General features: G+C 34.9%; 1 protein-coding gene across 7 annotated transcripts in view; it reads right to left on the bottom strand.

The window, feature by feature from the left end:
• Window positions 1-203: 203 nt before the first annotated feature.
• The window catches only part of QKI (QKI, KH domain containing RNA binding), a 159010-nt gene continuing 139235 nt past the window's right edge, over window positions 204-19978 (bottom strand). Inside the window, exons 5-8 of one of the 7 annotated variants that reach the window (XR_015726167.1) lie at window positions 17364-17451; window positions 15666-15965; window positions 12830-13698; window positions 204-8758 (exon numbers count right to left, since the gene is read on the bottom strand). Coding sequence is in view for 6 of the 7 variants with exons in the window: in XM_045805470.2 (XP_045661426.1) it covers window positions 8742-8758; window positions 12830-12904; window positions 15666-15965; window positions 17364-17451 (480 nt within the window). In the remaining variant the exon portion in view is untranslated. Of the gene's footprint in view, window positions 8759-9347; window positions 14945-15665; window positions 15966-17363; window positions 17452-19978 lie in introns of those variants that run through there. The other 6 variants (XM_045805470.2, XM_045805466.2, XM_045805467.2 and 3 more) reach the window with 6 other exon arrangements.

Below are 19978 nucleotides of genomic sequence, written 5' to 3'. Positions count from 1 at the left end.
CAGTAATTAAAACAAGTTGTGCATCCTGGCAATCACTTCTCACTAGTTTTAGTTCAGATTACTATGCATGCCATGTGATTCAACTTTTCTGTGCTCGGAAGTGTCTAGAATGGAGCCAAGTATGGAGACAGAGAATCCTCAGTAGACTATAACAAGCAGTTTGGAAAAATGTGGGTTAACGGCTCTTTGAAGGAGTCAAGATATATATAAAAGGACTTTTTGGTATTTATTAGTTTAATGGTATACAGGCAATTGCTGGAGTCCACAACAGTGATTTTTCTTGAATAGTACAAAATCTCTTTGTCAAATACATAGAATTCAATGAAAATGCAGTGGCCTTTGGAATACCGAACACTTAAACTACATTTTTCCTTTTGTGTGTCCCCTTACCAGGCTGCTTTTATTATGCGCCCCGAGAGCAATGGGAGGTATCTAATTCGTTTTAGAACCGACACTGATAATTTAGTGATGACCAACTACTTCCAGATACGAAATCAGACTTTCCCAGTGTTTTTCCTTCGACATAAAATCCAACTTTACTGTTAACCAGCACCCCCCCCCAAACTGATGCTTGAACAGCAGTTTAGGGCGGGGCATTTTTATGTTCGATTTGTGAGTCTGGTTTTCTTCCGACATTCCAGTTCAGACCTGAGTCCGAGGTAGGTGTGTTCATATGCACTCCACCCACTAACTTCAAGTTTTAAGTCTTCCCACCACCTAGAAATCTTAAGTTTAAGCTTTGAACAATTTTTCAGTTTTTTACCTCACTGAGCAAACAATGGGCAAAAGCATCGCTCATTAACATAAGTCATTTAATTAGAATGTATTCAAGGCAAACTTCCATTTACACCACTAATCTGTTTCACTTTTATAAGACAAAATTTCAAACACTGTGATTATAAGAGCAGCTTTCAAAATTCAGGTTTTAAGCATAACCACGTTATTTTATTCATTCCCAACCTTGATAGAAGTTCTAAGTAAATGAGTGATCATGAAATTTTTATTATCAACTCCCGAACAGTTCTGCAAGAAAATACTTGTGGATTCATCTGCAAATATTTTCTTCTCTATTTGATCTTAACCATTCTTTCCTATGACTTTCCTTAGTATCCAGTTAAGTAACCAGAGAATAATATCCAGTTACGTAACAGGAGAATACATTAAAAAACAAAAACAAAAACAGAAGTTACATTTCCCCCCTAATTTTGAGATGCTCTCTGGAACTGTCATATAGCACGCACATACAAATAAGCACTTTTATGATGGTGTGTGCTCCATATACTTCACAAAATAGCATGACTGGAAAAACTTAATTTTAATACACATTTTCTGGAAAAGTGTAATCACAAACTATCACTACTGTTCTCTTTTAGCTGTGGAATATTTTTAACATAATTGTTAAATGTTCCACTGGTTTAACGGTCTTCTAACAAGACCACAGAGAGTTACTATAAAGAGGTAGCTAATAATTATAAAAAATTACATTAGGAAGGAAACCCAAATATCATCTACCCCCTTCACTCACATAATAGAAATTCCTCCCTAATTAAATATTAATATAACATGAATGATAGGCTAATCATTTTTTTTTATTAATTTAGAAACATACTCATCTGACTTTTCCAGGAGGAAAAACATTAAAACCTGCTTTACAAATTATACCTTTTGAGAAGCTACTTTGAGGCTTGAAGTCAGAATTATTTTCTGGATCTGGAGAGGAAAGCTCAGATACCTACAGGAACCAGGGAGTTGAGGGTAAAATTAAAGCAAGATAGGATTAAGGAAATCAAGAGTTAGTTGTGAAACCAAGGGCAGTAAGGAGTGGGAGTGAGAGTGTGTGTGTGCGCGCGTAAGGGGGGGGTGATGACAAACTTGGGAGTGCGTGGTTTTAAGGGAGTATCAACATTACTTTCAACTTGATGGCTACCATGTGACAATGCAGCCTTCAGCATTCTAGGTATTTTGAAGTGCGGACCTTGTGAAAACTTTTTTTTTTTTGAAGTCTAATCTTTAGACTTTAAATGTTGGAAGGCAATTACAACAGCAACACTGCCCAGGCCAGCTCAAACCCCAGCTGTGGGCTGCTGGAACAGTTGTTCTCAGGATCGTACCTCTGCCAGCTACTTTGAGAAGTGTGTGAGACAAATACTGCCAAAGACATAGAGGATTCTTGGGATCAGAAAGAAGAAGTTTGGAGATCATACGGACAAGTAAGAACTGGGGAAAGTGCAGGTACAGGGGAGTCATAAAACTTGGATGTCAAGATGAAATCTTCAGAGAACAGGCTTCAAACTACCAGAAGCAATCTTTTTATCAATTCTTTTGCTTTGTTCAAGAAATTGACACTAGTCCTTTTCACATAGCTGACAAGACCGAGATTTGGCAGCATTCCTTTCTTCTTTCTTATGTGTAAAGACTATAAATTGTAAACTATTTCTCAGTTAGTAACGAGAACTATTTTGTATGTACACCCAGCTGAGGAATATTGTAGAAGTCTGTTTATTGATTTCCTTTTCTTCGTCACTGAAATCAAGGCAAATACTATGGTCACCTTCCAGTGAAGTGACAGAGCTCCATAATGTCAGATTATCTTTTAAGTAGTGTTAAAAGCATCAGAAACTAAAAACGGAAATGTGCAGTCTGTATGGTGATGTTTCTAGGTGGGGGAGGGGGCGTAAGCAGCACTGTGGGCCGCAGGTGGCTGCAGAGGATGAAGCACATGCACTTTTTCCAGTTGGTTTTATTGCACTTCATGTACAGTCATACGTGGTTCTCCATTCACATGTGATTTGAGACCTATGCAAACTTTTCTCTATATATACAATTTCCACAAGTTCTAAATGTCTTACACACACCACTACAGTATAAACCATAAAAGATGTATTTGGTAATCAAAACTTAATAATAGCATTTAAAAATATATATATATATATACAGTTTTTTACCCTGGGAGCTGAGCTTTTTCCACAGGTGATGTCTTTTGCCAAGAAGGGACAGCAAAATCTAAGCGATGCGAACTCAACATTGTGTTGCTATTTGCTGCACCTGCCATCCACTTCTACTCTGAATTAATTTTTCCTCCTTCTCTCTCTCCCGCCCCTGGCAATTAGTGCAGCAGAAACACAGACAGGAGAGCACTACGCTTAGGTGAACCAGTTTGATTCAGCATTGAGTACCAGGTATGCACAGAATTTTAAGTCTCTTTGTAACAAAGGCATTTCAAATTAATTTTTCATGAAAGAAACCACAGACAAAATTACATGTGTGTACCATATGAATATTTCTAAAAATGTTGCCTATAAAATGTAGTATTTTTTCTATTTTAGATAAAGGTATTAAGGGATTGTGACAATGTTAAAAAACTACCTTGGGCGCTTCTTAGAAAGTTCGTGAGTCAAAAAAGTTTTCTAAGTCATTTTCGCTATTATAATTTAGCATTACATTTCATTCTACTAAAAATCACTTGCTAGAAATCCTGAAATAGTTAATCGTTACCAAAGAAAAACACATTTTATCCCAAACAAGCAAACGAAAAACAAAAAACTGGAGAAACCGTGAACTGTCATATAGGATATATAAAAGTGTTAGGCTTCACTGGTGAAGACGACTCTTGATTTGGTAATGAGCAATTTCATTTAAACCTATTGTCTGCTTTCACTGCGCTAGAAAATTTAGATCCTATTTACCTAGTATTTTTATTTCTTTCCAGAAGAAAATCTTAACCACCTCTTTTGTGTATGAACGTACACATCTTGCCTTTGTGAACAGGGTGCTTCAACAGCTCAGGGGGGGGCTACTGTGTGTGGGCAAGTGGCCGCACTAGGGTGTGTGTCCTCTTTCATGCTACGTTCTTCCTGACGTTTTGCCCAAGAAAAACATGCTTAACTACTAAGTACATTAGTTTTACCAACTTCTCAACTGAAAGCTTAACTTTCAATTGTTCTGTCAAATGATAGTATAAAGCAACAGACTAGCATTTTATCATTCTAAGAATTTGGTAGTTTCCTTTTTAATACTATTACAACTTGTATTAAAATAGGATTTGTACTGTTCTTTGCACTTTTTAAAAAGTCTTCTACAACTTTTCCAACATAAAAGGTGACAATATGACGTACTTATACATGAAGTACCATTAACTGAAAATGAGATGAGACTGTATTCATAGGCTTCAGAGAATGTGTAGTGAGTTGCATAGAAATTCATCAATTTAAGTGACACGGTACCATGATGACTTATAGATTAGCAGCTTGAGAGATCTTCAAATTTTTACAAAATAATATATGAAACGTACGGCAATGAGAACATTTACAGATAGAATATTAAAGCTCCACCTAACAATAATATACGACCCCCCATCAGAGAAACATGTTTGATTCAAACAACTATCTCTATGATGATTAAATTAGCTGTTATCACTATTCTATATAATTCATTTATGTAGATATACTATGGGAATATATAAATATGGGAGTACTTTGACAGTCTGATTGGTTAATGGCATATTGGTATAGTTACGTCTTTTATGACATGTAACTCATTTCAGCCCCAAGTTTTAGAACTTTAAAATAAATAAAGTGTAATTTACAAAAATAAGCCAATATTTACAAACATAAAAATTCATCCTGAGAACTTACTACTCAGGAGAACTGTTTCACAGAAAAGGAAATTACCAATATCTGTGAAATAAAAATGTACGTCAAGAGTTAAATTAAAAAATTCACGTGTGGAGGTCAATTTACCTAAGTTGCAGCCAAGAAAAGCATGAAGATACTTAATCTTAAATTGATTTGCATGCAAGAAAGAATGCGATATAATTTCTCAAATGCCACTGTCATTCTCCCTTAAACTTCTTGTATTAATGGAGTATTCTGGCTGTATTTTGGAAGAGGGTGAGAGAGAAAGACCACCACAGGAAAACTCAAGGATGCTATCTCATCTCTCACTAGGGGGTTACAAGAGGCGGCGGGGTGCGTTGTCATTGTTAATGGCTTACTTTGGACTGTCCTGAGAAACAGGGCCACTCCACCTTTGGCTTTACCTGGTTGAGCCCCCCACCCCCACCCCACCCCAAAAGGAACAGTGACTAAAACAGTTCAACACTTTATAAAGGAAAAATGTCCAATTAAAACACAAATGTGAATAAAGGCAAAGCCTCATCAGATTCTTTGCTTTGTAGTATGACCATAAATTAAAATTAATTAATTTCTAACAGAAATTAAAAGAAATGGTTCAACAAAGAATCAAACTGGTTTTTGGGGTATATCATCACAACGAATCTCTTTACTCTTTACACTGAGCAGACAGTGATTATTTTGGGGAAGGAAAAATAAGAAAGTGTGGAATTAGTAATGCAAGAGGCTGAAAGGCAAGTGGCAAGACTAGAAGAAAGCCTCAAACCAATGCTACTTTGTTCCCATCTCTACTGGCACCTACCCCCCAAGGTAAAAAGGCCACAATAACCAAAGCCATTTTGACAGTAGTGTGCGCAATTGTCAGCTGACAAACGACATAAAAACAAGTCACGCTATGTTATCTGTGGTCACGTTCTTCAGGGTTAGTCCAGTAACTCAAGACTTTACATTCTTTTGTCTTTATTTATTTTAATTAAACACGAAAAGGTTAATAAACAGACATAGTCCAGAGTTAGTAGGTTGGTATTATAACATTTATTAAAATAATGCTATGGGTTAATAGAAACAGCAAAGAACCAAAGAATTAAAATGCAAGCTATGTAAAATCCCAACTAAAACCCAAAAGTGTCTAATGTATTCATTCATTAGCTAACTAAAAGCCCAAGAAAGACAAGACGCCCAATATAATAAAGTACTGCAAAACAATTGGCAATTTTCAGTTATCAAAATTGTGGATTCTGCATTTTGTATCCTTTTCTCAATCAAGAAAAAAATTCTTTTTGAATGTTATATAACATACATATAAAACAAGATAGAAAAATACATTATAAACTTGTAACAATGGCTGTAAATACATTATCTTACATGTTTCTCATAGGCAATAGGTTGGTTATGATACATACATAGCATGAAACTACTAAGATAATAAAGAATTGACAAAAATACATGTCAGCTGTACGGTAACATACAAGCGACACTCCCATCTACCCACGCTAAAAAATTACATAATACTGTCAGAAAAGAAGTCTTAAAAACTACATATTTTAATAAGAAATAAATTCAATAAAGAATGATAATACTGAGAACCAAGGCATTCAGAGATTTCAAAAGTCATGCTTTTTTCAGTTGATCCAAAATTTTATCAACTAAGTTTTCAAAAGTTTGTTCAGAGCCAACATTACTCATAAATGTCACACATTTATTTCATACATTTACTTTCTTCCCCATAAAAGACCTTTGATAAACATCTAAAATGTCCAGGCATAACGTAGTTGAGATGAAACTGGATCAAATACTGGTATTGTTTTTAAACTACTATCACCTCAAGTGTTCGAGTGTCGCAAATTTATTCAACCAACCAAACAAAATAAAAATCAAAATGGCACAGCATATATTGTAAATAAATCAAAACAACTGTATGTGTAACAGAAAGACAAAGCAGTGGCACATTAAACCGACGCTAGCTGAATACAAAACAATGAATGTCTATTGCATAGTAAATAAACTGAAAACGGTTTCCAAGTGAGACAAGATGATGGAGGAGGTCACCACGAAGGTGCTTACTGAGCTTACTGCTGACCTGTGACCGTGAAGCTGTGAAGGTGTGCAAGAGGGAACGAGCTGATGAGCGGGGGCTCCGCTGCCACTTGGTATTTGCCACATCCGGTACTGAGCAGTTAAGGATTATTTAACTTGAGTGTTTAGATGTAGTCGGCTCTGCGCACAAATCGCTTCAACTACAAACCTAACTGAATTTCATGAGAAACTGGAAGCTTAAACTCACATGTAGTTGAGCATTTATATGCACAATGATGCCAGTTTTTATTTTTTTAAGTTAAAAAAAAAAAAAAAGGTGTGTGTCGGGGGTGGGAGGCCTCTTAGGTTACTAAAACCACCAAAGATACAGACTACCCAAGTGATCTGGTATGGTAGAAAGAAGTCTGATTAAATGTGGGCCATTAAAATATACTGTTATCCAGAATGAAAATCACAAAGATTCATTTTTGTGAAAAAGTTCACTAAGAATACTATTATCTCCGTAAGAAAAAATCCAACACACACCCCTCCCCCTTTTCTGAATAAAATAAAGTTCTACTTTTGTCTGTAAACTGATATTCAGATCACACATAATTTTTATCTCAGAACCTTGTGGGCTGCGGTTAAATATCACAATAACCAAAAGCACTCAATTACGATTTTAAAAGAATGATGTTTTAAAACTTACTTGTCAGACATTAGAAAAGTTATCAAATTTCTTCACAGTATCAGATTTGGCAAATTTCTATCAAGGTAATGTGGCAAAAATCATATAATTCAAACCATCAACTCATTTGTCTCCCCTCAAATCTTCTTTCACATACTGGGCGGGCGACTGAGTAACATGCATTAACTTGTATTCTGAGGGAGGAGCTGATCTTACAAGACACTTGACTAAATGACCATGAAGGAAAATAAGGCACTTTCTTTTCTTTAGACTTATTCCAATACTTAAAAAATAAAAAAGAAAGACAAAAAGGCTCTTTTGGTCTTTTGTTTCTTGACAACCACCAGAAAAAATCATTTAATGAAATAAAGGGTTTCTTTGTTCTTTTTCTTTTTTTTTTTTATAACACTTGAAAGTATAAAATGCTACATTTCCAAAAATATATATATTTTTTTCTGCACCAGCACCCTTGTATAGTAAAAGTATCTACTTTTTGTTCATTTGTTTCAATGCACTACACTTTATCTACAATTTCATTACATGTATACAGCAAATAGGCAAGCATGGCTTTTACATCCTTAATGATTTTTTTTCTATACAGGGAGGTTTAAAAAAAATATTTGAACAGTTTGCCCAGTAATGTGACACATAATGCATGTACCTTGTTCTCGTATATTTTTTAAAGGAGGTTGTAAAATAAAAGTTCAGTAAGTTTAACTCAGATATTTATCTTTTTAAAAATAGTGTTGCAGTTTTGCTCTTTGCATTACTTCTCAAAATTCCTTAAGTTTTTTCTCTCATGGCACACTTCTAATACTTCAAATTTTGGCAGGCAATATAAAAAAGGCTGCAACTTCTGCCCTTTGAGGGCACTGTAGTGACTAAACAGCATATCAAATTTTGAATACTTTTTGAAATCACTTCACCAATGACATCCCTGACCAAAGGTTCATGCATGATGCATCATCACACAGTACATTCAGAGAGCTGTGACTCGCTATGAGAAGAAGGTTCCTAGAAGTCTCTCACAGTAACTGCCTCTGTCACTGAGTAGTTAAGGGCCATCTGTCTCCCCTTCTGAAGTGAGGCCTTCTTACCGTTCGCTTAGGGTAGGACATGAAAAGATGATCAGTGCCGTGGGATGAATTGGGCCTTATTGCTTTACTACTATTCAGTGCAGGTTCTAGAACCACTTTCACCCAAACAGAAAGAAAAACCAAAAGCTGAGTTGGAGGACAACAATTTCTTTGTCTTTTGTTTGGTTAGATGGTAAGACGAACGGACAAGTGCCTCAGCTCGCTGCACTGACGACAGGCAAGCAAAGGCGATTACCAGTTAACTGATCAGCAGGCAGGCATGGTCAGGTCATCATTGGGTGAAGAGTTCAGAGGTCAGAAGGTCATAGGTTAGTTGCCGGTGGCGGCTGGGTGGTTAGAAACAAAAAACAAAACAAAAAAAAAAAAAAAAAAAAAAAGAAAAGAAAAGATAGAGAAGAGATTAGTTTCAGCTAGTGACGGCTTAATGACAACATGAAAAACTAATCACAACTAATAAAAAAAAGCATGTTTAATTCTGACAAACTGATTGACACCATCTACAGAATACAATAAAAATCATGACAGTTTCATATCATGATTTGAACAAATGAAGGAGAGCCCACTCCCACAAAAACAAAACAAAACAAACAAAAAAAACCAAAAAACAAAAAAATAACCGGTTAACAAGAAAAAATAGAAATAAAATACAACTAACAACTAATAGTTAGTAGCAGTCAATGAAGGAAATTGGAGAACAACAATGAATAGGTTTGATATACAGAATTCTGAAACAGTCAGTGCAGTTATCAGTATCTGACTGCTATTAAGCATTAGTATTCTCTCAGATGCAAGCATTAAAGCAACTATTAATGATGGATGTGATTATTAATAACTGATGATTAACAGAAATGAATCTAAAGAAATTTAAATTTCTGTGAACAATTTGGTTCAACATAAACTCTGGGCCAAACAAGGTTTCTTTTGTTCAATAAATGTTTATTGCTTTTTCAATTATTCTATTTACAAACAACATGGAATTTCTTGGCCTTATGATACAAAGCAATACTAAACTGCAGTCTAGCAGTGTAGGCAACATCATGGGAACCAGAAAAAGGCCAGGCCTTTTGCGCTAGCCAACATTTTCCAGTTGAAAATACTATTTTACACATATAGAACACTTATAAAATGCACTTGCATGTAAACACTGTAAAATCCTGCCATTTAAAATTCTATACTCAAAAAGCTCTAAGTACATCAAAAAATAGAAGAAATTTCTAATTGATACCAATAAGGCATTTTAAAACTACAAACAGCTTTCTTTATTCAATTTCAAAGCTAATACTCTGCAAATACAATAAAATCTGACATTTCATATACATTCCTGCTTTATATTTTATATTTTAAAAGAAGCCACCTGTAAATACTATTTTCTTTTGCAAAACAACAAACAGAACAAAAAAAAAATTTAAAAATTACAGTAAAACATAAAGTAGTTCTCAAGTGGAAAGTTATCGTCCCCAGTGTCCTCGAGTTGTTCCTTCCTTATAATCAACCTCTGTCACATTCTGCTTCACCAAACTTGGTCCACTTAACAGTAGTATGATTTTTAAGACTCATTCAACAGCTTAATTATTTCTACTATATTCTGAGGTTTGATAGAATTTTCTGTACTGTTGCCATTGTGACTAAGGCAGAGGAGATATGAATGAAAAAATATTCAGTGCAAAGGTAGATTCCATGCCATTTCATAAATCATAACCCAGTAGGTATAATGTTCACAGAGTTATCTGAAATGATCTATATAATGGACTGGTTTACTTTCATGTAACAAAAATGCTTTCTAGAGTCTATCATTTAGGATAGTTTATAAATACTACAAAAATACTGTATCTTCAATGTGACCAAATCTTCCCTGAATTTCTTAAAAATAAGTGGAATTTTATTTAAAATAAAAACTGCTATTCCAAAATTAAAGAAGAAAATAAATATTTAACACGATGTAGTCATACCACTTCATAGGAAGTACTCCTAAAATACAGAATCTTAAAGCATTTTTGATATTTCTTTAAATTTTGATTAAAATTGTACTAAGTTTCTTATACAAATTATGTAAATGATGGTTTTCATAAATCATCACTCAGATTCTGATTATGGTTTCTTTTGTGTGTGGAATATACAAACGAAGCAAATTACCACTTATATCTATATACCAGTACACCTAGAATACATCCTCTGCCAAGTCCTGGCCTCCTACAGCACACACAGGTGTATCGACCGTGCAAAATCACTTAGGGTTCATTACAACTAAAACGTCAGTTGGTCTTTTACAGGCTTCAAATTCAGTTTCGAAATATGTGTAGAAGTGGGTTTTCTTTTTTAGTAAGAACTAGATATATTTGTCAACCATGCAGTACTCTAAATACTTATATAAAATTACATGGTTATATGTCCAAGGGCTGAGTTGCCTTGCATTAAATGAATGCTTATATTATTCTTCCCTTCAAAAATTAAAAAAAAAAAAAAAAACCTCAAAAATAGAGAAAACAGTAGTATCATAAAATAATTTAAATGAAGGACTTCAGACATCTCCCTTAGACCCAATGAGTGCATACAGTGATAGTAACAGCAGTATACAAGTATTCTGTTATTTAAGGAAAATAAAAAAAGTAGCATTTCGGTTTGCTGACATTGCATTTTGAATAAAACTGAAAAGACTAATCAAAAACACATATAACTACGAAAGAGCCATGCATGGAATGTGTAGTCATTTCCAAATACTATAAAATCTTCCTAATATTTTCAACTATCTCAAGGTACTGCAACATTGAATAGCCAATAATTACTGTGTTAAAACAAAATTATGAGAAATCTCCTAAAAGGGGCAGGAAGAGAAAGATCAATAGAAGAAAAACTACTTTAAAATACTCTTTTAAACTATTACAGACATTAAGAATGTGAAGGAAAAAAAAAAAGCTTCAAATTATTCATGGAATTATCTGGTTTCCTTAAATCTAAAGTGACTTAAAAAATTTTCCTCCTTCACTAGGAGGTTTGTTCTGCAAGAAGGTGGTGCATACACTTGTACATGACACACCTACAAGGTGCATTATTGTCACAGATCATCACTGAGCTTGGGGTCTATTTATTTTGTTCACTGAATAATCACAAGTAATGTACGTATTAGTTAAAAGTCTTCAATTCAAGGCTCTTTAATTATGTATGATGCTAAATAAATATCATCAATGTCTTTGGAAAGTATTTTATTCTGATGTGGACAAGAGCTGTGTCCAATATTTATCATCAGTATTCAGGAGAACCATGTGAAGCAGGTAGGTCGTTCAGAAGTTCATAGAAGATGAAGGATAGGAGTGTAAATTGTAGGACAGGAGTGTAAATTCCATCACTTTTCCCACTAATTATTAGAGACTTCAATCAACTTAATTAGTAAGTAATAAATGTGCCATAATAGAAGCTTGATAAAAATCTTTTTCTACCTTGCTTCGGATTCTTAACCTGTGATGACAAACTTAGAAAACAATTCAATGTCAATAAACCGAAAATATCACTCCTCAAAAACATAAATAATTTATAAAAGGGTCCAAGGGCATATACAGGACACAAATTACAAATGTTGAAAAGGAGAAAAATGAAGACTTGTTTTCCAGTCACAGGTTAGTCAAAAAGGATATTCAAAGCTGGATTCATGTCTCCACAGAACTTTAAGAGATAGTTTACCTTCAGATAATATATTTTAGCAGCAAATGACAAAAATCAAAGGATCCATTTTGGCAGGAGAATGTAAGAAAAAAAGGGAATTGATTTTCTCATTTACTAAAAAAAAAAAAAAAAAAAAAAAAAAAAATCCAACTGCATCAAAGTTATCTTCACAGTCCTTACTTTGTTGATTTCAGCTAAGTACTTGACATGTATAACCTCATGTTTATAAAGTGGCTCAAATATCTTATGAAAAAGGAAAATGGAAACTAAATCTTCAGTTTTCTCCATAAGGACACAGGAGGCATATATTCCTTTACTTCTCTCATTAAAGCACCATCCGCTCAGCTCATTTTGCAAAACCAACCCAAAATTTCAGAACAAGTAAAAGGTAAATTTTAGCAAAAATTAGGACTGAAAAATAATTAAGGCGACATCAAAATTTAATAGCTCCCCAAATGGACTAATTTATGTTTTAGTAGGAATAAATCACAGTACATACTAATATAGGATTTAATAAGTTAAAATAGGGAGGAAAAAAAAAAAAGGAAAGGAAAGAAAGAGAAAAGAAAAAAAAAAATCCCAACCCTTATCTGTCAATTACGACAAATCAATTTAGAAAAAGAAAAGAAAAGAAATGGTGTGCAGGTAAGCAGTTATATTTTTCCATCAGGTGTGGTGTTGCAAACTTTATGGACACCCAGCGCATTTCTTAGAAACAAGAGCTGCAGAGCTACACTAACCTCGGTCTGCGGTCACAATCCTTTGGTAAGGATGGACGCGCATATCGTGCCTTCGAACTTTAGTAGCCACCGCACCTAGTTAAATTGCAATCACCAAGACAAAGTTAGAAAACATTCACAAGGGAAAAGAAAACAAACATTAACAGCAGGTTTATCAAAATGGATTTCAAATGTTCATTTACTACAAAAGTTTCATTTTAAGAAATATGTTAAGGCACAGTAGTTTTAAAATTAACCATAGTATGTTGTGTATATATGCGTCTATTAATATTGCATTCATTTCAAACATCTTGGCCTTAACCTATTTTATCCATTCATTCACAATCCCAAGTTACAGTATTTCATGAATTCTATTAGATCCAAACATATTTAAGCTTTACTAGTCACATATTCACTGAAGTGCCTTTCTTGCAGCAGGACCACTTAAATAATGCCATGTTTAATACTGACAATTATTTGCTAACCTTAAGACCACTTCCAGAGTTTACCATTTAAAAAGGTTTAAAAGCAATTCTTAAAGCCTACAGATTGTGGTTTTAAACTTTGAGTCAATAAGTATGAACTGCAATGAATTAGGTGATTAGTAAAGCAAACAGTATAGTACACTTAGCAGTCAGTATACTACTATACACTCCTTTATAAATTACCGTTACTTTGTAAGATTACAGACTAAACCAAATTAATAACATACTTTTACTTTCTATCAGTGTGCAAAAAGTGCAAGTAAGTCACTGACTGCTAGGCTAAGCTTTCCCCCCCACCCCCCCCCCCGGAGGCTGCTGAGACTAAGCATTTGTTAAATTCAGATCTGATGAGGGTTCAGTTAAGACCGTTCTTGAATTCTTAGCCTTTCGTTGGGAAAGCCATACCTAAAGATAAAAGGAAGGGAATTAAAAATTAGTCATCAATGAAGATTTGATGCTAATACCAATCTCCTCACTACCACCAACACACATGTCTGCATCTGTTTTGAAGGGCACTGCTTATTTTAAAATAATATGATGTGAGATGTGATATATATCATGCATGTTATCTGTGTGCAAATTTATTATAACTTAGCAATTTGAGATAATTTTCTCAGTTCTCCAAGTGCTCAATGTCATGTTTTACTGCTTAGGTGGCAAAGCGAGAAATAAGATTGATAATGGATTTTGGTAATTTAGTACTCATTATTATTCATTTTATGAATGCCAATTAGGTATCTGTACATTTTGCTTTTGTCAGTCTAATTATTATTATAAATAAAAATTTCCCAACACAACAAAAAACACATTGCTTAAAATGAGAAACTGCAGTGCCTCTTGCTGTTTCTAAGCAGTAAACTGGTCCATCACCCCTTTTTCATTTTAGATAAACTAATCTTAGACAAGTATAATTCCACGAGGCAAAATCAGCGAGATCTTGCATTGAGAGTGCTGGAACAGCAGCTGGTGGCTAAGAGTGCCAGCCCTGCAGGAAGCAACAAACTCCTCGAACAGACGCTGTGCGTGCAGCAGAGAGGAGCTCTGGGGAAAGGAGCAGGCATGGGGCCACAGGACAGAGCGTTAACAGAAAGGAAACGTAAACAGGTTACATGTTACATGTTATTTTAAAAATGCTTCAAGAAGTGTGCAACAGAAACAAGCCTCTCATAAACAATTCTATAGTATAATTCTAACCTGTGACACTTTATACAATGATTTAGAGATAAACGGAAAACATGTACAATAAACTATATTTGCTCATGAAACAAAAGGCACCTGAGTGCGTGCACACACACAGATAACATACAGAGCACTGCAGCTTTCTTTAATTGAACAAATAATTTTCAAGTTTAAATCTTAGTGTCCGGGTTCATTAAAGACTTTCAAATTTTTATAAATCAGTATTAATGCTGGAAAAAAAAACCTTAAAAGATCAAAGTCCTAAGAGTCAACAGCATGCATGCAGCACCAAGGTCATATACAATTCAAGGAAAAAAAAGTATTCAAATTCTGTCTGGTAAAACAAAGGGGCAGCACGGAAACAGTTTGTCCCACATTGACTGGTCGTGTTATAACAGCTGCTGTATTCTAGTCCTTCATCCAGCAAGTCAATGGGCTGAAATATCAGGCATGACTGGCATTTCAATCCACTCTATAAAAAAAAGGCATCAGTAATGTCTTTTTCAAGCACACCACTTTTTGTTCATGTAAAACCAAGCGTTCATAGTCTGATCTTAATTTTTGCCTCAAAGGTGATTCTAAAACAGTGACTTGGTATTTACTTATCAATTCCATACTATACTAGTGAAATTAGGAGTTTTTCTTATGTCTGATATAAACTAGAACTTCAAAAGAGAAAAACTGAGGAAACCTGAAGAATCCAACTAATATACCTGGTCTCTTTCATATTTTAAGTGATCACAAATATTAGAAAACACACAGACAATAATAACAGTTTTAAAAAAGATCTCAAAACATTTCCACACAGAAATTTAAAATTTTGTTGACAATTAAGTAACTCCCTAAGATGAAAGGACTCTTACTGTAGGCAGTGGAGCCAACGGAGGGGTTAGGCCAAACTCAGAATGACCTCAGTGATATCAATGGTGAAAAGTATTTTCTGTTTAAAATGTTTATAACTTAACTGATTTACCCAAAGTGAATTTGAGTTACCAAAGAGAATCTGAGCAAATTTAAGATGCAATTCTTCAAAAGGGGAGCCATTAAGAGAGGCTGAAATAAAACACTCCAGACTTCCGTCTTCCTAATGGAAACTTGCCTTGCCTCTCTAAAACTAATACAATCATTTCAAAGTCTGAGGCACAGAAGTTATGAAGAAGAATACTGCCAGCCACATAGGAAGAACAACTTACCTAATACACCACTAGGTTCAATAGGATACTCAAGGATTGATGTAGCTGGTGCCAACGTGTAGGGGTACTCATAGGGTGTGTAGATCAAACCAGCTTCGGGCCCCGGAGGAACTATTGCAGCAGTCGGGTGAGGAGTTCCGTTTGGCATGACAGCGGTCTGTATTTGTCTGATCAAAGGCATTATGGTAGGGCCAGCTGGCGTAGGAGTACGCAGGGCAGCTGGTGGGAGAACAGGCGCAGGCCCAGTGATAATCCTTGGAGCAGCCTGGGCTGTTGCTGCAAGAGAAAAGGCAAGGGCTGCTACAGTAAGCAAAGAAATGTAGGAGGAAGTGTAGAGACAGCAGTATAAAATATGGAAAATGAGAGGGAAGTAGGAAAAAGAAAGGAAAAGCAGGAAAGAAGAAAAATAAAAGGAAATCATTAGTACATGCGCTGATCACACAAAATGCCAAAGCACACCGATCAAATGCAAACAGCTTCCCCTTTCCCAGTGTGATTATGAATAAATGTGCAAAAATTAACAAGCCTCTGTAAAAACAAAACAAAAAAAACCCAAAAAACAAAAAAACAAAAAAGAGTAAGACCATTAAAATAGGTTATATTCAGTTCATATATTTGATCTATCTCTGTTTTTACGATCTCATGAGACTACAGGTACATGCAGAAGCACACGAAAACACTCGCATTAAAAGATGTTAAGAAATTTTTTGGAATTGGAGTCCACAGAAATACAGTTTTGGTTTATTTCTTAAGAATAGCTTAAGTTTCAAAGTAAAAGAAGAATAATTTTTACTGTAATAAGTCAACCCACTACTAGTTTTATATAAATTTCCTGCATCTGTAATAAACTTCATAGAAAAAAAATGTAAAAAAGTCCCATTCCTGAATATAATACTATTAATAATCTACTCATTTTCATGAATAAATTAAAGCCAACCGTTTTGCGAAGCAATGACTTCTGAACCCACTAAACTGCCTATACTTTGGAAAGTTGGCCAGGACTTTAAACTTCTACTTCTTTAAAAAAAAAAAAAAAAAAAAAAAAAAAAAAAAAAGCTAGTAATTTAAATAGGAGATTATGTTCTTTAAAAAACTTGTGAACCTTCAATTGCCTTAAAATATAAAAAAGCAATCCTCTTCAAGTTTATGAAAGCATCCACAAATACATCTTAAGGAAAAATGGGATTAGAAATAGTATCACCTACTGCTCTCTGTGAACTCATTCACATACGAAATCAACAGAGAAAAATACTGGAGGGGAACATTAGCAAGCAAGGTGAAAGGACAGAATTTGACAGAAGGGTCACTGCTTTCAGATACATTCTAAATTAGCTTTTTAAAAAACAAGTTAAAAAAAAATTGTGTCTTTTGCATAAATATAACAAAATAAGCTAGAAGCCTTAAATCTGTAGTTAACAGAATAGAAAATTTCCTGAAACTCATATTTAGAAGTTGAAATTTCACCAAAACAATGAAATTTATAAACCCAAAACTTAAGACATGCTGCCATAAAATGAAGGAGAATGTCCCCAATTCATGAAAGCAGTAAAAATGGGACTGTTAGCCCCATATCAAGCGACAATTATTTTGACTCCTCACTTTGTATGACTGTTCATGTGTTGCACTGCCAAAAGGAGAAAGGTGTGAGGACTAAACAGCTGATACGGCTGTAACCATAGACCTCAGTCTCATTCTTACGTGATTTAATGTTGGCATCTCTGTAGGTGCCATTCAGGATTGCAAGCTCCATCAGCTGCATCTTCTTCAGGCTGTCTTCTCCCTCTGCCTATACATGGAAAACACAAGAGCAGTTAGCACTTAAGATGGTCCACGTACATCACAGCCTTATCTACTCACAAGCCTTAAAATAGAGAATATGTGACTATAGCCACTTGCTTCAATCAGGGAACAAACAAAAACAAAAACAAAACAAAACACCAGGGAACCAAAAGGTGCTGACATACTGATACACAGGATGCTCTCAATTGCCACTAGTCACACTTCTGTGTGGGAATTTTTTATGTAAACTACACTGATTTATTAAAGTTCCCCCAAAAGCTTTGCAAAATGGAATAAATAAAAATGTTAGCTAAGATTAAATACAGTATATTTATTCACTTCAGCATCATTTTGTAGCAGATTCAAGAACTCGATGTGCTCATTAAAGGGAAAAAAAAACCAACAACCCACAAAAAACCAAGCAACCCCCCCGCCAAACTGGGATTTTAAATATACAACATATGATGGTGGTATTCACGTATGAGAATTTTGTTTAATTTTCCAAAAGGGAAAATTTAATAAAATCACAATCATATGAATTTCTAAAATTTGAATATATATTCTGCTCTCTTATGCCAACATCCCTCTCTCCCCTCAATTAGTAAATATTATCATCATTCTAAAGCAAAACTGTCTTTAGCGCCACCATATGATGCAGTGCCCAACCCATGAGACATTTAAAAGTAAAAGCGCTTAACAACTATAGACGGTGACAGGCTTAAAAAACCAGGATTGTCTCTGACCATCAAAATGTCTGGCCATCCCATTTACCTTGGACTTGCCCCATTTCCGTTGACTGTTGTCACTTTTGTTCTAGTCATTTTTGGTGTATTACCAAAACTACCACAGTATTATGTTAATGGTATCTGTTCTCCAATCAATCTATACAATGGTAAGATTAACTGCACCAAACACAACTTTTCTTCTTAATGTTCCTTAACATTTTCATGTCTTAAAACCCTTCATAGTTTCTTGCTATCTAAAAATATAAACCATTTAAGCTATCTGTGGATCTGGGACCAATTTATCTTCTCAAGTTAAAGCAATTATTCTTGTACTACTTTTTACACATATACTATAAATCAAATCAAATCAAATCAAATCACTCCCTGTTACGCATCTCTGCGCATATTCCTATTTCCCCTATCTTGAATGCTCCTCAGCACTCCACTCTACCCTCATTTTAAATCCTAATCTCTGCAAACCCAACCCAAATGCTACCTTCTCAAAGAGCCATCCGTAGATTATACTGTTTCTATCCCGATTTATAGTTTCATGTATGTCACCACTACCAAAGTAAGTTCCTTAAGAACAGAGACTACTTCTTATTTATCACTGCCCATATTCCCATTTACCCTGTCCCAAAAGTTATTTTTGCTAGGACTTCTAAATGACTGGTATGAAAAAATCTTTATTTCCAAATCTCAAGTATCTAAATCCTATAGGGTAACATTAGCTACGGCAAAAGAGCAGTAGGTGAAGGTCCATTTACCAAGGTTCATTCCTGAAGACAGTAGTAGATGGTGAACTATACACTACTCACATATTTTATGTATTATCTAATCCTCAGTACCTAATATTTAAAAACAAAGTAACCAATGGCACTCTTCTCTGACCTGATTCAGAAAGGAGCAGGACCAGATGACAAGCTTCTCTGTCCTTCCTTTCTACTGCAACTGTTAATGATATACAAAACTCTGTCTTTGGCACTATAGCAAAAAGGATACTATACTTTATAGTAAACAGAACTGCTAAACCGGCTTTTAATAAATCACAAAGAATTAAAAAGACGAGTGAAACCATCGTAAGACAAAGTTTAAGGCGTCACTGCCAACTTTTCAAAAACCTACTTTGTAGGAGAAAATAGAGAAGATACTTGAATGCTTGTGGAATTACTACTCCTTGACCCCTATGGACTTGTACAAAGATGACTGAGAAAAAAGTGAATACAATTTCTTTGAAAGCTGTAGCAATTACTTGTTAATGATAAAAATAAGCAAGCATCAGCAACAAAAGGGACAAATTAGCAATCCATTATCTAACCCAAATTCCTTAAACTTGTTCCCTGAAAACTAGTGACATTAAAAACTCAAGTCATTTCAAATTTAAATCTATATATAATAATAGAATACCAGAAGTATTTAATTATACTCTACATTAAAAAAAAGCAATAGGTATACCTTCAGTCACTTTCAACAGGGAAACAATGGTACATGTTTGAAAACGTCATCAAGTAAGAGAAATAAAGATGTTAAAAGTGATGTGACATAATGCCATCAGAGAGTGCTGTAGAGGGAAGAGATAGATACTGGAGCACATGTTTTCACCCAACTGTTTTTTTTGGGATAACAATATAACCACACTCGTTAGCTGGTGATGCAGTGTTAAAACATAGGAGAAAGCCAGGGGCGCCTGGGTGGCTCAGTCCTTAAGCGTCTGCCTTTGGCTCAGAGTGTGATCCTGGCGCTCTGGGATGGAGTCCCCCATCAGGCTCCTCTGCTGGGAGCCTGCTTCTTCCTCTCCCACTCCCCCTG

Source organism: Ursus americanus, chromosome 11 (genome assembly GCF_024610735.1).
Source record: "Ursus americanus isolate L20-20 chromosome 11, mUrsAme1.1.p, whole genome shotgun sequence".
Classification (NCBI taxonomy): domain Eukaryota; kingdom Metazoa; phylum Chordata; class Mammalia; order Carnivora; family Ursidae; genus Ursus; species Ursus americanus.
The sequence above is the reverse complement of the archived record's forward strand: the minus strand, read 5'-3'. Positions and strand labels throughout refer to the sequence as shown.